Raw genomic sequence first — 16,862 nt, 5'->3', positions numbered from 1 at the left:
CCGCCATCGCTGAGATTCCAAGGTTCTGTACCGCTTTGGTGGCCGAAGCCAAGGTGTGTGGCCGCCACCATCGCTGAGATTCCAAGGCTCTGCACCGCTTTGGTGGCCGCGGCCATGACCGTGGCGGCGGCCATCACAAAAGTTCTCTTTTTTTGGTGAAGTGTAACACTCCAGTATAATATGCATGGCCTATTTTAATCAGGAATACTTTACACTCCGATATAACATTCTCGGCGTATCCTGAACGTTGTCAAATTACACTCTAATATAATATGCCCCGTGCATATATAAGGGATGTAGAATTTTCATGGCAAAGGAAATACCCTTGTAGTGTATAAATAAGAAATAAAATATTATTAAAGTTAGATGAAAAATAATGCGACATAATACAAAATAAATCTTGACAACATCACACTGCATATCTTTGGGGAATTTTAATTTTAATTCGAGTATTCAATTCGAATTATAATATAATATTGTAAAATTTTGGAACTTTGTTGTCGTTGTTATTATTATTATATACTTGTCTTGCATAGTTTATTCAAAAAGAGATAAAAAATCATTCTTGATATTAATTATTATCATCCTTTGTTTATTAGGTTTTAATGCAAGTTGTAATAAATACATATGATATTAATTAGTAATATCCACCGTGCATATATAAGGGATGTAGAGTTTTCACGGCGAAGGAAATACCCATGTGTAGTGTATTTATATTTTTCGCTCTTAAATGATAAATAAGAAACAAAATATTATTTAAATTAGATAAAGAATAAAGCGAAATAAACTTGACAAAATTACAATCGGATATAACATTTGAACCCTTCTCGATTCAAATCATTGAATAAATCGTAAATTTATATAAAAAAAAACATAAGATTTACGATAAATGGGGATTTGGATCTTTCGACGCGTCTCCGTCTCTCGCTTTCTTTCTCTTTAATTCATCAAATTATGATTCACGGTTTTATAGTGTAAACCGGACCGGACAAGGCAATGATTCACGGTCCAGCTGATTGAATCGGCTGGTCCTGTCCGGGTTTCAAAACATTGCAAATATGTCAATCACACGTCACAATTCAAACATAATATATATAAGAGTGTTGTTTCATTGTCTAATTGTGAAAGAATGTTGTTTTGCAATGTCCTTTTAATTTATTTATATTGTTTATTGAATAAGTACTGGGAATTTTTTGATCTTTTTGTCATCGCAACGACAATGATGATATGGTTCCAAAGGAATTTGAGATAAAGGAAATTGGCGAACCCAAGTTCAGGAATCAGAAAACTCGTTTTGTGACAAAGATGGGCCCCTCAATGGGGCAAGGGTTAACCAGAGGCCGTTTTGCTGCCTCGTCTAGCAAGAATGTTGCTGGTACAAGGAAAAAAACATCCTCTGACGATCGTCGCATATCCTATTCTCAAGAAGATAGTGAAACTGATCCCGATCCACTTCTAGACACGTCAAGTCCATCAGAGGAAGGTGATAATTTTGGACATTTCTTATCTATTCGCCACTATTTGAATCTTACACTAAATTGTTCGAAACCTTTGTGTAGGTAATATTTTAGCTAAAACAATAGGCAATATGTTATTATAATAGGTTTGGAAGATATACACGCTTCAGTATTCTCTAATACACATATATTGGCTAATTGCACGAAGATGGCTTCTAAGTTTCCAAGGAATAATGGATACAAAAGTTTCCATCTTCCTCTTTTGTAATGAATTGTCTTTTCATGAACTTGTGATTTGTTTACATAACATACGTGTATGGAGAAAACTAAAAGCTTCGACTGAAAATAAAAGGTGAGACTAGACGGAAGAAGATAAAAATTGGCCCTTATGGATACTGGAATATGGGAGTTCTCTGTCTTGTTGTAGTTGCCTATTACTAATGCATTTCTCTACGAATGTGAAATTAGAATGAATTGTTTGTACTTGTTTATTTGTTTGTTGCTGAAAAACATTATTAGTATTGCTTAAGACAAACCGATCAATTTTCCAATTTGGGTTGGTTGTATGGTGTTCTTAACAATATTATCTCATCAAACTCCTCTTGATCGGCGACAACGGTGTGGGTAAGAGTTGCCTTCTTTTACAATTTTACAATGGTTCTTTCACGACCAGTTTCATTACTACCATCGGGATTGATTACAAGATAAGGACTATAGAGCTCAATTGTTGGGTGAACTAAATAATATATATATTATTTCTCGTGAAAAAAAAAATTGAAAGCGATTTTTTTTTTTAATATAATCCATATCGATATCAAAAACTCCCGGGTCGCAATCTGGGGCTAAATTACAGAAACAAAACTTAAAAAACAAGAGAAAAACTCATACATCAACAAGTTGGAATCTCTAATACCATGCACTCAATTGTCTTCCAATCTCGAACGAGAAATAGGCATCGAGACATGCATAGGCAACCTGATCTTGCTCGAGCTCAAGTTTATCCCACTCGCTCATTGCAAATTTGCAATGGTCTTTGGCTCCTGCACCACGAAGCGTCTCCATGCCCAGCTCATCTACGGCCCACGAAGGTATATCTCCCGTGTTCATCACCCTCAAACCATGATCATTAAATAGCATTTTAACATATATCGTTATCAACTCCAACTCCAACAAATTTGTAATTTGGGTTTTCGAGAAATTGTCTCAGTTCAAGAGGGATTGTTCTGGCGTGAAGGATTTGGAAAACTAGGCAGGATTTCCCCACACATAGTTGAAGTGTTGCCACAGTGTACGAGCGATAGCAATTGTTGACGGGGTTCTTGCGCCATTCGGTATCGAGGCCCACTATTAGGCGGTTAAGGCGGCATCTGTTTGAATTCTCGGTGCTGTTGACCCACTTCCTGACCATGGCATGATCGTGCGTCACTAAAGTCTCGATCTCGTTGTTGTCTACAAAGACACTGTAGCTTTTATGGGAACCGAAGGCCACCTCGAGCTCTTTGATCTGCATCTCCATTAGTCGTATTGATGGCTGAATATTGATGGGGACGAAGCATCTATTAGCGCCCCTTCCGTAATTGGGAAACGGCACATTCATCTATATCAGATTCCATTGATTCTTAACATTTATATTTTCAAGTGAAACGACGCATTCATCAAGAAAAAGAAAAAAAAAAAGTGAAACGACGCAAAATATCAAAAAAAAAAATAATAGTACTAGGAAATAATGATAATAAGATTTAAAAGATATAATTTTTATAGTAAACATCATTTAAGATTAAAAAAATATCATTTTTTTTTCTTTATTTAAAAAAAATATCAGTTTCTTTTTTGTATTTAAAAATTGCATAGTGAAATATTTACTTGGAGCTAAATTATTCTACAATATTTGTTAGGATAATGTTAATAAAAAATAATCATAAAGTAGATAATAATAATCATAAAGTTCATAGAGTAGATAATCATATATTTGTCTTGCATAGTTTATTGGGTTAAATACAAATAGCACCCATGTACTATCACCACTGTCGTATTTGCCCCCCTAAACTATCAAATGCGACAAAAAGACCCCTCTATTTACCAGTCAACTGTTAAACTCTTAACACCATTAAGTAGCATGGTGCAATTACAATTTTACTGTTACCCCACAAGCATGTATGAATCGACAAAAAAAATTCTGTAACTAAGCATTTACTTCCATCACCAGACAACTCTCCGCTTCACTCTAATTTTTCCTCCGATGAGTGACTTCATAATCGGAAATGAAAGATTGAAGAGTCCCGTTCATCAATTCTGTTCGCCGTTGTAGAAGTTAGGTTCCAAGAAAAACATCATATTTTTCTACATCATTCTTCATTTGCCGTTGCAGAAATCGACGGTGACAGTGGTGATAGTACAGGGGTGCAAGTTGTATTTAACCCTTTCTCCAATATTTCGAAATTTTAAAACTCAATTTTCTTTAAAAACTAAAATTTTATACTCAATGCATAAATAAAAAAAATGCAAGAAAAATTGGTGTAGGCATGTACCGAACTATCTAGCGAAGCACATATTAGTTATTAAAATCGTACGGTTCGATTCAATTTGAACCATTCTCGATTCAAATCGTTGAATAAATCATATATTTATTTAAAAAAAAATATAAGATTTACGACAATACAATAATGGGTTTATTAGGGAAAACCCCCTTATTCATATTTTCTAAAGAGGTAGATCCAATTTTTTTTCCCCTTTTTGAGATACACCCAATTTTGCCAACTTGGCAAAATATATTATATAATTTCCCTTTAATACCCATGTTTTATTATTAAACGACATTTATTTCCTTTAATACGTGATTTGAGATTTGCTGATACGTTGCCTAAAATCACGGAATAAATTTACGTGAGATCATTGGCCGTTATATCAAATCGTGTACAATATTTTTTGAAGATTCTCTTCATCGTTCCAGCGGGTTTTATCGTCTTTGAAGATTTCTGCACCGTCGTGGAAATATGATCGATTTTTGAGCGTTTGTTAATTGTTGGACGTTGTTAAGCGGGTATGAATGCGTTATTCGTTTTTATTTTTTGCTCAATGTCCATGATTGTCGTGTACGGTGGTTAGAATTTTTTAAGAATTGTGTTGATACTTGATTATATTAAGTAGAACGTTTTTTAACAAAATTATTCCGTCATATATATATCGTTTTTTTTTGCCGATGATGTTTGTTTGGAAGAGGATTGACAGAGTTAGAAGAGGATGGTTCACGCAGATCGGACCATAGTTGTTTTATATGAGCTTCGTAGTTGGTTTACGCAATAATCGGAATAATTGTCCGCTGTGGTCGAGTTCATGTTTTTATCCCGATCGATAGTTGGTTTATTTGTTTATAACAGCCGATTTAAGTGTGCTGGGTAGTACATTAAAATATAGTTCATAGTCTTTTTTAATTTAGCGTATGGATTTTGCATTTTAAGTTTATTTTTGATGATATTAATGTATTATCATTCAAATGTATTTGCAGTCTATTTAATCATTTTTTAGTATTCAGCATTTTTAATTTTGTTTCATGATTTTAGGTTTTTTCGATGGCGAATTTCGTACGGATTTTGTTGAGGTTTGGTGGGTTGGTTGCTATAAAGAGGTGTTTACGATGTAATGGCTCGGTAACTTCGGTTAAGTGTTAAACCGTTGTAATACAGAGTATACTATTATGAATACCGTATGATACTACCATTTTCATTTTATTATACTATTATGAGATTATTAATGTACTAGAGTTTTTTAACTCGACATATTGGTTAGATTGTGTTATGATGTGTTTTATGTATTTAATCAAAACCCTAGATTGAAATTATGAGATTATTAGTGTACTATTTTATTGGTTACGTGGAATACTTTACGTTGGTGTTGTTCTCAATGTTCTTGTCATTTCAGTGGTATATTGTTTGTAACACAATTTCATATCACTACTATAACCGTAATATACTATCATAGCAGATTAATGTACTATATTGAAATTATTAATATACTATATGTGGTTGAATAATACGGGATCCATAGTCAATTAACGAGATCCATAGTCGAACTAGATCAATAAGATAGTCTATTACATGATATAAGGAAAATTACCCTAATTGATTAGTATTTCAAACAAACATATTATTCAGTTTCCATATATATTATTATTTTTTCATATATATTATTATTTTTTCATATATATTATTATTTACCCTAATCGTTTTCATATAATAAGGAAAATTACCCTAATTGATTAGTATTTCAAACAAACATATTATTCAGTTTCCATATATATTATTATTTTTCCAATTGTCAATTAACTAAACCCATAGTCGAATTAGATACATGAGATAGTCTATTAATTTTAAAAACAAATCCGCCGCCGTCACTTCTCAAATCTAGGGTTTTGATGATTCTTCGGCCCATAGTCGATTAACGAGATCCATAGTAAAATTATACCAGTGGGATAGTCTATTAAATGATATGGGATAGTATATTAATACAGATGTAATTCGACTATGCATCTCGTTAATCAACTATGGGCCGAAGGATTTGATATTATTTCAAAAGGTAAAGTAACGGGATTTGTGGGATTTGATTGAGGGTAATTATGTAATTACGAAAAGCTTGGGCTTTTATCAAAATGGCAAATCTTGACAAAATCACACGCGGAAAGAAGTATGAATGTCGACCCCTAAATCTGTACTAATTTTTCAATTCACGGTGCTATTTGGTGTGATTTTCTTGGTGTGTAGCAGTTTTGGTATCAATTATAGTGGATAATAATTTTTTTTTTTTTTTTTTTTTTTTTTTTTTTTTTTTTTTTAATTTTTTAAACAAGTTTTAGATGGATTTGCCGATCGAGATATTTTTGTTCCTTTTATGGATCTTAACTAATTGTAAAAAGGAGTAAACAACAACATCATTAAAATCAAATATTAAGCATGCATGGTATTATATTAATATAATAAAAAATGATGACAAAAAAACAAAAAAAGGCCTACAAATATACCATTTTCATGGCCTAAAAAAAGCAACACCATGTTGCATCAATTCCACACTACACATATTACATATTACATACGGCAAATATGGACACCTCAACCCATACCAAAAAGATTATCATAAATAAGTGTTGATTGTTCCAAACCTAAACTAGACCATGTCACTGCAAAGACAACAACTTGTCAACCATTTCAGCTCCCCATATTGTAACAAGATTATCATAAAAAGCAGCCTTCTTGTCCTTGTCTATATTCGATATTTACAACAAAACTTCAAAACGCATCTCCCGCGGCAGCGACGGATCAAATCTGAAACTCCTTGCGAGGATCAGTAATAGGTAGACCCTCCTCTGGATCCTCGTTTGCTACTCTTACTACTATCACAATAATAATACACATAAGAACACCTACTACACAAATTAGCACATGCTCTTGTGAGGTATGTGCATTAGTTATTCCTAACTTAAACAAAAAAATGGAAAAGATCCATGAAAGGAACAAAAATATCCTGATCGGCAAATCCAGGCAAATCCATCCAAAACCTGTTCAAAAAATTTAAAAAAAAAACAAAAAAAGAAAAAGCAAATTATTATTGATTATGATAGATACCAAAGCTGCTACACACCAAGAAAATCACACCAAATAGCACCGTGAATTGAAAAATTAGTACATATCTAGGGGTCCACATTCATACTTCTTTCCACAAATGAACTCTTCTAACAAATTTATCCAAAAAAAAAAACTCTTCTAATATGAACATGGATTTTGCCGCCTGGATTTTGCTTGTAATAGGAGTTCCATAAATCAAAAAATCATTTAAGCTTACATATAAAACTCATATATAACATAAATTATTATTTTCTTATAATAATTATACCTATCTTGACATAAAAATCGAAGCAAATCGATACATAAAAATCGATAATCACTCATATAAATATAATTTAAGCACTTAAACATATAAAGAATTATAATCATGGTTAATGAACTCAAACTAGACCACATAATTATAATTAAACCACGTAAGCACGTAGAACATAATCCCTTGAAAATGAGGGTGCTGGAGGGAGCTTACGGATTTCCTAGGCCCGGGCTTCATCTTACTCTGATTGTTATAGCAATCCGTGAGAAGAATAGGTATCCATCCAGCCACAAGCGGGAAGTTCTGTGGGAGCTGGAGCCGCTTAGAACCCAGAGAGTAATAATTTGCAATTTCCGGAATCCGGTGCATTATGAAAAACTAACATAAAAAAATCGAATATAAATTCAGCGAATTAAACAATAAATTAAATATGTAAAATAGAAAAATTAAAATAAATCTTACATGCAGCGGTAAGGAGGTCGCCGAAAAAGTATTTCGTAAATTTCCCCTAAAATCTTTCTTTGATGAGTGCAGAGCATCGTGGATGTGGGCTAGCATCCCAGCACCCCAAGCGTACGAGTCAACCCTCGACAAATCTTCGAGGAATTTAAAGTTCGCCAAACACATTGTGTTGTTGGGTGTATTTGGGAAAATAATTGTTCCTATAATATACATTAGATAGGCTCTACAATACCTATCCAATTCTTCCTCATTCATATCATCATTGTGTGAAGGATAAGCACCTAAAATGTCGCCCACTTTTACATTCACAGAAGTGGAAACATTCTGATTCTCCATCTTCAAAAGGTACCTGCGGGTGGCCTGCGGGTTCTCTTCATTTGCTACTATGGGCTCTCCTATAACCGGAAGTCCGGTAATAAAATAAATATTTTCTTATCCAAAAAAAAACTTACTATTACATATCTTAAAACAAGATTCTTCCTCATCATAATTTTTGATGAGAAACGTAGTTAAAGAATTGTCTGCTCTAACAGGTAACATACTTCGGTCCCCAATAAGTAAATTGGCATATTTATAAAGGCAAGTATGACGTATCTTATCTATCACCCGCGCAGGTGGTTGCCATCTGCGCAAAACTTCTATGTGGTTCGTAGCCTTGATAGTACAACGATTGTCTTCAACCACAGCGTTTTTAGATTTGCGTTTAGGCTGTAAATAGAAATATTAATTTTATGTGAGAATACTAAACAAATAAAGATAATAAATTTGAAGATGTTAATTAATGAATGGAGAAGGCGTACCATATTTATAAACTGAACGAAAAACAATGAAGGTAAATTCTCCTGCTGCAACCTTTGCCTCTTACTTTCGACTTCTGTAAAACAAGGAGTTCGGTAAGGCTAATGATCGAATCATATTCAACTAGCAGTCCTTTGTTTTCAATTATTTTTCAATTATTAACATTATTTACCAGATTTCAGGCCAGATTTCTCACCGTTAGGGGTCAGAAGTACTGATCAATTTTGTTTAAACTGGCCGTCGGGAAGAGATTACCACTACAAAGGGAACGAAAACACTAGCAAAATAGTAGAAATAGTTAGAAGAGTAAACGCACAGCGATTTCTGTCTATTTCCCACAATTGGACAGAAATTAGACTTCCACAATCACCATGATAGATTACCCGTGCTTAATTAAGACAATAACCGGAAATCCACGCAAAGAACAAGTTAATTCGGATCAAAATTGAAAATTCCCCAAAAACTGAAATTAGGGTTCTTACCTTGGGTGTAGCGGAATTTAAGTGAAACTGAACCCACAAGCCTAAGATTTTGATGAAATATGTGACATTATCTTGCTTCTTGTTCCTTATCTTATTCATAAGTTTGATTTTGTCTTGTTTATTTATCGTAGATGCCAGCCCATTAGAATATTCCCAATGTGTCAACACTCTTCCAACTATGCCACAAAATGGTAGAAGACTCCGGTTTACAAGAAAACCTTCGTCATCTACGTTGGGAAGAGATCAGTAAGTCTTTCCATGACAAAGGAAGTACATTTTCACCACAACAATGTAAAGACAAGTTTGATAAGATCAGAAGCACGTGGCTGGCATTTTACAAGAAGAGGGCCAAAGTTGGTCGTTAGTCTTATGGTTTGGAGATTGACGACAACACCGGGATGCTAATTGGTACCGTGCCAGACATGTCAGCCCACCTCGATGTAATTTAGGATGCTGATTTTGTGTATTCTTTTATTGTTGAATATATAAATTTCTTACTGATTTTGTTTTTTTTTTTTTTTTTTTCAGGAGGCTGGTAAAAGGGCATTTAAATACTTCTTGGCAGATCCGGACCTCTTCGACAAGTGCACGGACATATTCATCAAGCACACTTCCAGAGCAGCTTTAACCTATTCGAAGCAAATAACCGGTAGCAGCAAGCGGGGTGCCGATGAAATGCAAACTTCCACTTTGCGGAATCAGAGACAGAAGACTGACGATGTGGCGAAGGTTCCTTCTTTTACGGAATGCTATCATATATTAAAGGCCATACCAGACTTAGGTGCCGACGTCGTGGCGAAGCTTGTGGTACTGCTGATAAATGCCGACTCTCGTGAAATGTTTGCGTTATTAACTCCGGAGGAGAGGCTCCATTGGGTCAAAAATAACCAATGAAAACAAATTTTAACATTTTTAATTATTTGTATGTCCGACTATTTGTATAATTTCGTACTTGTTTTATTTTGGTTGTTACTTAAAACATTATTAATATTGTAACAACCGACCAATTTTCCAAGTTGGGTTGGTTGTATAGTGTTCTTAACATTATTATTATTATTCGAAATATTGATGAGTTCATGTATCTAAATAAGTCTTGGATTTGCCCTTATAGATAAATCTTCCTAGGGATGTAAATCGGAACGGAATTTTCGAATTTCGCCAATTCGGAAATTCGGAAATTCCGTTCCGATTTACATCCCTAGGAAGATTTATCTATAAGGGCAAATCCAAGACTTATTTAGATACATGAACTCATCAATATTTCGAATAATAATAATAATGTTAAGAACACTATACAACCAACCCAACTTGGAAAATTGGTCGGTTATTACAATATTAATAATGTTTTAAGTAACAACCAAAATAAAACAAGTACGAAATTATACAAATAGTCGGACATACAAATAATTAAAAATGTTAAAATTTGTTTTCATTGGTTATTTTTTACCCAATGGAGCCTCTCCTCCGGAGTTAATAACGCAAACATTTCACGAGAGTCGGCATTTATCAGCATTACCACAAGCTTCGCCACGACGTCGGCACCTAAGTCTGGTATGGCCTTTAATATATGATAGCATTCCGTAAAAGAAGGAACATTCGCCACATCGTCAGTCTTCTGTCTCTGATTCCGCAAAGTGGAAGTTTGCATTTCATCGGCACCCCGCTTGCTGCTACCAGTTATCTGCTTCGAATAGGTTAAAGCTGCTCTAGAAGTGTGCTTGATGAATATGTCCGTGCACTTGTCGAAGAGGTCCGGATCTGCCAAGAAGTATTCAAATGCCTTTTTACCAGCCTCCTGAAAAAAAAAAATGAAACAAAATCAGTAAGAAATTTATATATTCAGCAATAAAAGAACACACAAAATCAGCATCCTAAATTACATCGAGGTGGGCTGACATGTCTGGCACGGTACCAATTAGCATCCCGATGTTGTCGTCAATCTCCAAACCATAAGACTCACGATCAACTTTGGCCCTCTTCTTGTAAAATGCCAGCCACGTGCTTCTGATCTTATCAAACTTGTCTTTACATTGTTGTGGTGAAAATGTACTTCCTTTGTCATGGAAAGACTTACTGATCTCTTCCCAACGTAGATGACGAAGGTTTTCTTGTAAACCGGAGTCTTCTACCATTTTGTGGCATAGTTGGAAGAGTGTTGACACATCGGGAATATTCCAATGGGCTGGCATCTACGATAAATAAACAAGACAAAATCAAACTTATGAATAAGATAAGGAACAAGAAGCAAGATAATGTCACATAAACAATCACATATAAATTTAGAACCAAGTAATCGATCCTGACAGGGTCAGGAGTGAAACCTGCAAAACTAGTGCTCGGCAAAATAAAAATTGGTCGTCATGGCAGAGCAAAACAAATTGCTCCCACGGCCAAAGCACATTCTGTGAAACTGCCAAAAGCAACCGTAAAACAACCTTAACAAAGACACTACAAATATCCACAGGACAAGCTTCAACCCTAGCTAGTAGTTCAGAAGCTAAAAACATTAAAAACAGGGCCACTTGCAAGAATCTTCAAAGTCCAGCACCCACAGTTAACCTCTCAGCTAAGATAGCCACACAAAAAGGATATTTCCTTCCTATTAGAACCTCTAAACAGCTTTCTAACAAACGAAAAAACTGCAAAAAAAGTGGCTAAACTTCGCTGAGGGTACTAAACCATTGAAGACTCGTGTTCATGGACCCAAAACTAGAACTAGCGGCTTATAGTAGAAATTTACGATTTCACCTCTTTTTGTCGCTTCGATTTCTGCTTAAGAAAGTATATCGCACCTCCAAAGTATATGACACTAAGACCAACATAATTTCGAAAAAACAGAGAAAAGCAGAGCCACACAAAAAAGGATGTTTCCTTCCTATTACAACCTCTAAACAGCTTTCTAACAAACGAAAAAGCTGCAAAAAAAGTGGCTAAGCGAATAGTAGAAATTTACGAAAGTATATCGCACCTCCAAAGTATATGACACTAAGACCAACATTATTTCGAAAAAACAGAGAAAAGCAGAACACAATTTACCGGAGTGCTACTAGAAGCAATGGACTCGGCGGTCGGGTCGCAAGTAATCCACTTCGTCTTCCTCGTCTTCCTCTTCGTCTTTCTCTCCTCTTCCTGTTTTCTCTTGTGGGAACGCAAGTAATACATTAGGCAATTAATAATTTCAACCACTTCAATTGATGTCTAATCGCCGCTCGGAGGAGACGCGAGTGCAGAGCAGCAATTAATGGAATAGAATGTGCTTGAATTCGGAACCGAGAGCATCTCGTGCATTCTATGCTCCCATGGGTACGATACGTAACCATCTTCGAGCGGAGCTTTCTCGAGTGCACTCACCATCCTTGAGGTTCTAGAAGCTGCATTCATTAATTAATTGATTAATTAATTATAAATTATCAGCTAAAAACAAAAAAAAAAATTCTAGGCATGCAAAGTGGTGAGTTCAATTGATATTAATAAATGCACTTTGAGTGTGATTTTGGAAATGGGAAATTAATTCGAACTGATAATTTTAAATTAATTAATGATTTATTTACTTCATATTTGCTTCAATTATAGGTATATATGTCTTGGTTACATAAATTGTAGTATTCTCGAATTCCTATATGCCTCTTACTCTTACATATATATATAAAGGGGAAAGAATATTGCAACATGGCAACGTTGATGTAAACGAAGATCAAATATATATATATATATATATATATATATATATATATATATATATATATATATATATATATATATATATATATATATATATATATATATATATATATATATATATATATATATATATATATATATTAAAGAAAATCCATAAATGACATTTAGGGGGATAAAGAAAGGAAAGCACAGAAACTATCACACGTACAACGTTTAGAAGATTGTAGTGCCGGTTGTCGAAATGCTGGTCCAAATATATTTCTGCTCGAAAGACTTTCTTACAATACCCACATCGATATTCGTTTATGTCGACATGAATTTTGTGCTCCTCTTGTTCTCTAAATATATCGTTGCTTTGATGAAGTCTGCATCGGCTTGAAAGTTGATACTTTTCTTTTTCCATAAAAGGTATCAGATACTGCAAATTAGTAGTGTTCAAAGTTAGTAAGTCAAAAAAACGGGGTTGCTATAAATTTATCGGCAAAGATAATTTGCAACTTTTACATACTTCCTCTATTATTTTCCATGCGGCTCGACTCCTTTCTCTTGAACAATGAACTTCAGGGTGCTGTTCTTTAATATTTCTAAGTATCGAAACAACAATAAAATTAGAAGACACCAGAACTATGAATGCCACATGCTAGAAGTTAAAAGATTCTTGATTTGTTGCTAAATACTACTTAGAAACAATAATTCCCCGACCCACAAAATAACCGGAAAATATAAAGGTTTAATTTTTTTTATTATTTTTCTAAAGAAGAGAAAATCAGCATATGACTTTAAATATAATGACAGGAAATGTTACCTTGAAGGATCAATGTCAATACCCTGCACATACGTAAAAATCGAAAGTGTTTAAGTGAACGAGAGACGGTCAAAATCGAACGTGTAAAACTAATTAACCATGTCACACACTTGATTACTAGAATTTGCAAACTCGATCAGAACCAAGAATCATACTTTCTGATTTAAGGTTCATAAAAACGTACACGGTTGATTAATTGGATTAAATTTCTGAGCCTGCTCCTAATAACTTGTTGATTTATCGATTTCTGTTTCTTTTTCTAGGGTTCTTGGACTACTTGCTGTAATTGAATTAGAGTGGCAACTAAAAAAAAACCTAAAATCCCCAAATATTATGTGAAGTTAAAAGCAAGATTCATATCTTTTTTCGAATGAAAACAGAAACCCATATAAACGGGTAAAGATCGAATTGAATTGAAAAAAATCCCCAATTTCAATAATAATGATTATAGTTTCAAAATTTTATTAATTGGAGGAGGATCTAGCAAGAAAAATAATTACCTGGTTAGGTTGTGATTGAGAAGTAGCAGAGGAGAGTAGCAGAATAAAAACACTGAATGCAGAGCAGGGTATCGTCTTCCCAATCCGTCTATTCGCCATCTCTCTCTCTCTCTCTCTCTCTCTCTCTCTCAACAAGCTGACCGAATTCCTTCTGTATCTATCTATCTGTATTTCTGTATGTATTCTTCTCCTACTTTTTTTCTTTTTCTTTTTTTTTTTTAATGAAGAACCTATAGTGGAGGGGAAACTACAGATAAATCCCTAATCCAAAACTCAACACACAGATCAGTCCCTAGGTAGTTTCCCCAAGCAATTCAGTCTCTACTCACGCGCCTAACATGCAGTTCAGTCCCTAATAAAATGTGCAAATACTAAAATACCCTTTACTTTATACTAATTTTACATAACTTATTTCCAACCTCCAACGCGCCGTTTGTGTTACACGCTCTTTGCCCGTTACATTTCAAAAATCAAACAACAAGAAAGAAGCTAAAAAGGCGCAGGAAAAAAACCACCGTTCAGTTTATACCCATTTACAGACAAAGAAGAAACGGAGAAGAAACGAAGAACAAAGAAACAACAAAGAAGGAAGAAACAACGAAGCACGAAAAATCAACAAAACGCAGAAAAATTATACAACGAAAGGAAAAATAAAAATAAACAAACCCATTTCTCGACAATGGTGAAGCAGGGTAAACAACAAGGTTTGATTTTTTTTTTCTTTCATTTTCTTGGAAACAGACCCATTTGGGTGTTGCCTAATTAAACTTGCAAAAAGGTTTATTTGTTGTAGAATTGCATGATTTTGAACATATCCTCTCATGGGTATTATGCCTCGACTTTATTCGGTGTTTTCCCTAATCATTAAATCGGTTCCAATATCTGTTTTTTTGTTGTTTGGGTTTGCAAAGATCATTTATTTGTTGTCGAATTTCATGATTTTGTAACAGTTTCCTCATGGGTATTATTCTTCGGTGACATTAGCATGTCCCCAAAGTATTTTGAGTCTTAACAAGGGTTTCATATAGGATATGGGAAAGAGGCTTATTGTATTTTTCGTACTGGTTCTATAGTATGTGTCATGGACAGTAATGGTATTAATAGTGCATTTAAATGGTATTGACACAGGGTACTCGAAGTACTGTCCCGAAAGCATTTAGTCCCAACAAGGGATATGTCATATGTAATAATGGTATTGCTCTTGACTTCGGACGGTATTAACACAGGGTACTGGAAGTATAATCTTTGATGGTTCTGTAGTATGTGTCATATGCCACAATAGTATTACTAGTGCATTTGAATGGTATTACTAGTGACTTTGGATGGTATTGACATATGGTACTAGAAGTATAATGTTTGATGCTCCTGTAGTAGTATAAGTCATATGCCATAATAGTATTACTAGTGCCTTTGAATGGTATTACTAGTGACTTTGGATGGTATTGACATATGGTACTAGAAGTATAATGTTTGATGGTCCTGTAGTATAAGTCATATGCCATAATAGTATTACTAGTGCCTTTGAATGGTATTACTAGTAACTTTGGATGGTATTGACATGTGGAACTTTATAGTATGTTGTATTTGTTATAATTGTAGTTTTATGTGTATGTAATTGCAGGAATTGATGTAAAAGAAGATTGCAGTCAATGATCAAAGTGTACCATATTTTTTGATGAATTGAATTGTACCAATTTCATTGACGCTTTAATGATCAATAAGTACGGGAGATGCATAAATTATGTTTTCGATGGTTATTTTAAGGTAGGTGAGAATTATTGTTGCGTTTGGAATACAAGATCCCATAAATATGTTGAATTTCATACATGATACTCATATACTATACAATATATTCATACAAGTCTACAATGCTCAAGTGTAAAACTAATATTTTCTTCAATTGTTACCATAATCGATATTCATCAACTCCCACATTGTCTCCATTCATTTTTAATAGTCTTAAAATGAAGAGTTGTGTCTTAAAATGCGATCATATGGATGCATTGGCCCGACAATAATATATAGAATGTAACAATACTATATGAATGGCAAACATATACTTTATCAGTGAACAAATCGTACTATAGTCACGAATCACTTGTACTTCACAAGTGTATTCATTGTACTTACTTGATGAACAAAGCGTACCATATTTTTTGATGAATTGAATTGTACCAATTTCATTGACGCTTTAATGATCAATAAGTACGGGAGATGCATAAATTATGTTTTAGATGGTTATTTTAAGGTAGGTGAGAATTATTGTTGCGTTTGGAATACAAGATCCCATAAATATGTTGAATTTCATACATGATACTCATATACTATACAATATATTCATACAAGTCTACAATGCTCAAGTGTAAAACTAATATTTTCTTCAATTGTTACCATAATCGATATTGATCAACTCCCACATTGTCTCCATTCATTCTTAATAGTCTTAAACTGAAGAGTTGTGTCTTAAAATGCGATCATATGGATGCATTGGCCCGACAATAATAAATAGAATGTAACAATACTATATGAATGGCAAACATATACTTTATCAGTGAACAAAGCGTACTATAGTCACGAATCACTTGTACTTCACAAGTGTATTCATTGTACTTACTTGATGAACAAAGCGTACCATATTTTTTGATGAATTGCATTGTACCAATTTCATTGACGCTTTAATGATCAATAAGTACTGGAGATGCATAAATTATGTTTTAGATGGTTATTTTAAGGTAGGTGAGAATTATTGTTGCGTTTGGAATACAAGATCCCATAAATATGTTGAATTTCATACATGATACTCATATAC

General features: G+C 34.0%; 3 protein-coding genes across 6 annotated transcripts; 1 reads left to right on the top strand and 2 right to left on the bottom strand.

Moving 5' to 3' along the window:
- Window positions 1-2,595: 2,595 nt before the first annotated feature.
- On the bottom strand, window positions 2,596-3,054 carry LOC148768106 (uncharacterized). Its single transcript, XM_088822771.1, has one exon. It carries the CDS (start codon window positions 3,052-3,054, stop codon window positions 2,596-2,598), a length of 459 nt encoding a protein of 152 aa, XP_088678897.1.
- A 6,311-nt stretch (window positions 3,055-9,365) lies between these two features.
- On the top strand, window positions 9,366-10,130 carry LOC148768105 (uncharacterized). Its single transcript, XM_088822903.1, has 2 exons — window positions 9,366-9,507; window positions 9,596-10,130. Exons 1-2 carry the CDS (start codon window positions 9,466-9,468, stop codon window positions 9,959-9,961), a joined length of 408 nt encoding a protein of 135 aa, XP_088679029.1. The 5' UTR covers window positions 9,366-9,465; the 3' UTR covers window positions 9,962-10,130.
- A 126-nt stretch (window positions 10,131-10,256) lies between these two features.
- Window positions 10,257-14,299, bottom strand: LOC105955056 (uncharacterized). 4 transcript variants are annotated; one of them, XM_088822899.1, is made up of 6 exons: window positions 14,054-14,299; window positions 13,257-13,332; window positions 12,957-13,166; window positions 12,104-12,438; window positions 10,948-11,256; window positions 10,281-10,862 (listed from the first exon to the last, which is right to left on the bottom strand). In XM_088822899.1, exons 4-6 carry the CDS (start codon window positions 12,227-12,229, stop codon window positions 10,497-10,499), a joined length of 801 nt encoding a protein of 266 aa, XP_088679025.1. In that variant the 5' UTR covers window positions 12,230-12,438; window positions 12,957-13,166; window positions 13,257-13,332; window positions 14,054-14,299; the 3' UTR covers window positions 10,281-10,496. The 4 variants fall into 4 exon arrangements, with proteins under 4 accessions (XP_088679026.1, XP_088679024.1, XP_088679025.1 ...); XM_088822901.1 differs by lacking the exons at window positions 10,281-10,862; window positions 10,948-11,256 and adding an exon at window positions 13,554-13,576 and having other exon boundaries at window positions 12,232-12,438; XM_088822900.1 differs by lacking the exons at window positions 12,957-13,166; window positions 13,257-13,332; window positions 14,054-14,299 and adding an exon at window positions 11,389-11,477 and having other exon boundaries at window positions 10,257-10,862; window positions 12,104-12,158.
- Window positions 14,300-16,862: the final 2,563 nt, after the last annotated feature.

Source organism: Erythranthe guttata, chromosome 9 (assembly GCF_056151865.1).
Source record: "Erythranthe guttata isolate IM_541 chromosome 9, IM_541, whole genome shotgun sequence".
Taxonomy (NCBI): domain Eukaryota; kingdom Viridiplantae; phylum Streptophyta; class Magnoliopsida; order Lamiales; family Phrymaceae; genus Erythranthe; species Erythranthe guttata.
This window is presented reverse-complemented; position numbering and strand designations above follow the sequence as displayed.

Bases quoted from the DNA above. Each gene is read 5' to 3' on its own strand.
- LOC148768106 (XM_088822771.1), bottom strand. From the start codon at position 3,054: ATGAATGTGCCGTTTCCCAATTACGGAAGGGGCGCTAATAGATGCTTC.
- LOC105955056 (XM_088822898.1), bottom strand. From the start codon at position 11,574: ATGTTTTTAGCTTCTGAACTACTAGCTAGGGTTGAAGCTTGTCCTGTG. The intron at 11,257-11,388 runs GTTTCACTCCTG...TATTTATCGTAG, and splicing joins GCCGAGCACTAGTTTTGCAG to ATGCCAGCCCATTGGAATAT. The intron at 10,863-10,947 runs GTAATTTAGGAT...TTTTTTTTTCAG, and splicing joins ACATGTCAGCCCACCTCGAT to GAGGCTGGTAAAAAGGCATT.
- LOC148768105 (XM_088822903.1), top strand. From the start codon at position 9,466: ATGCTAATTGGTACCGTGCCAGACATGTCAGCCCACCTCGAT. The intron at 9,508-9,595 runs GTAATTTAGGAT...TTTTTTTTTCAG, and splicing joins ACATGTCAGCCCACCTCGAT to GAGGCTGGTAAAAGGGCATT.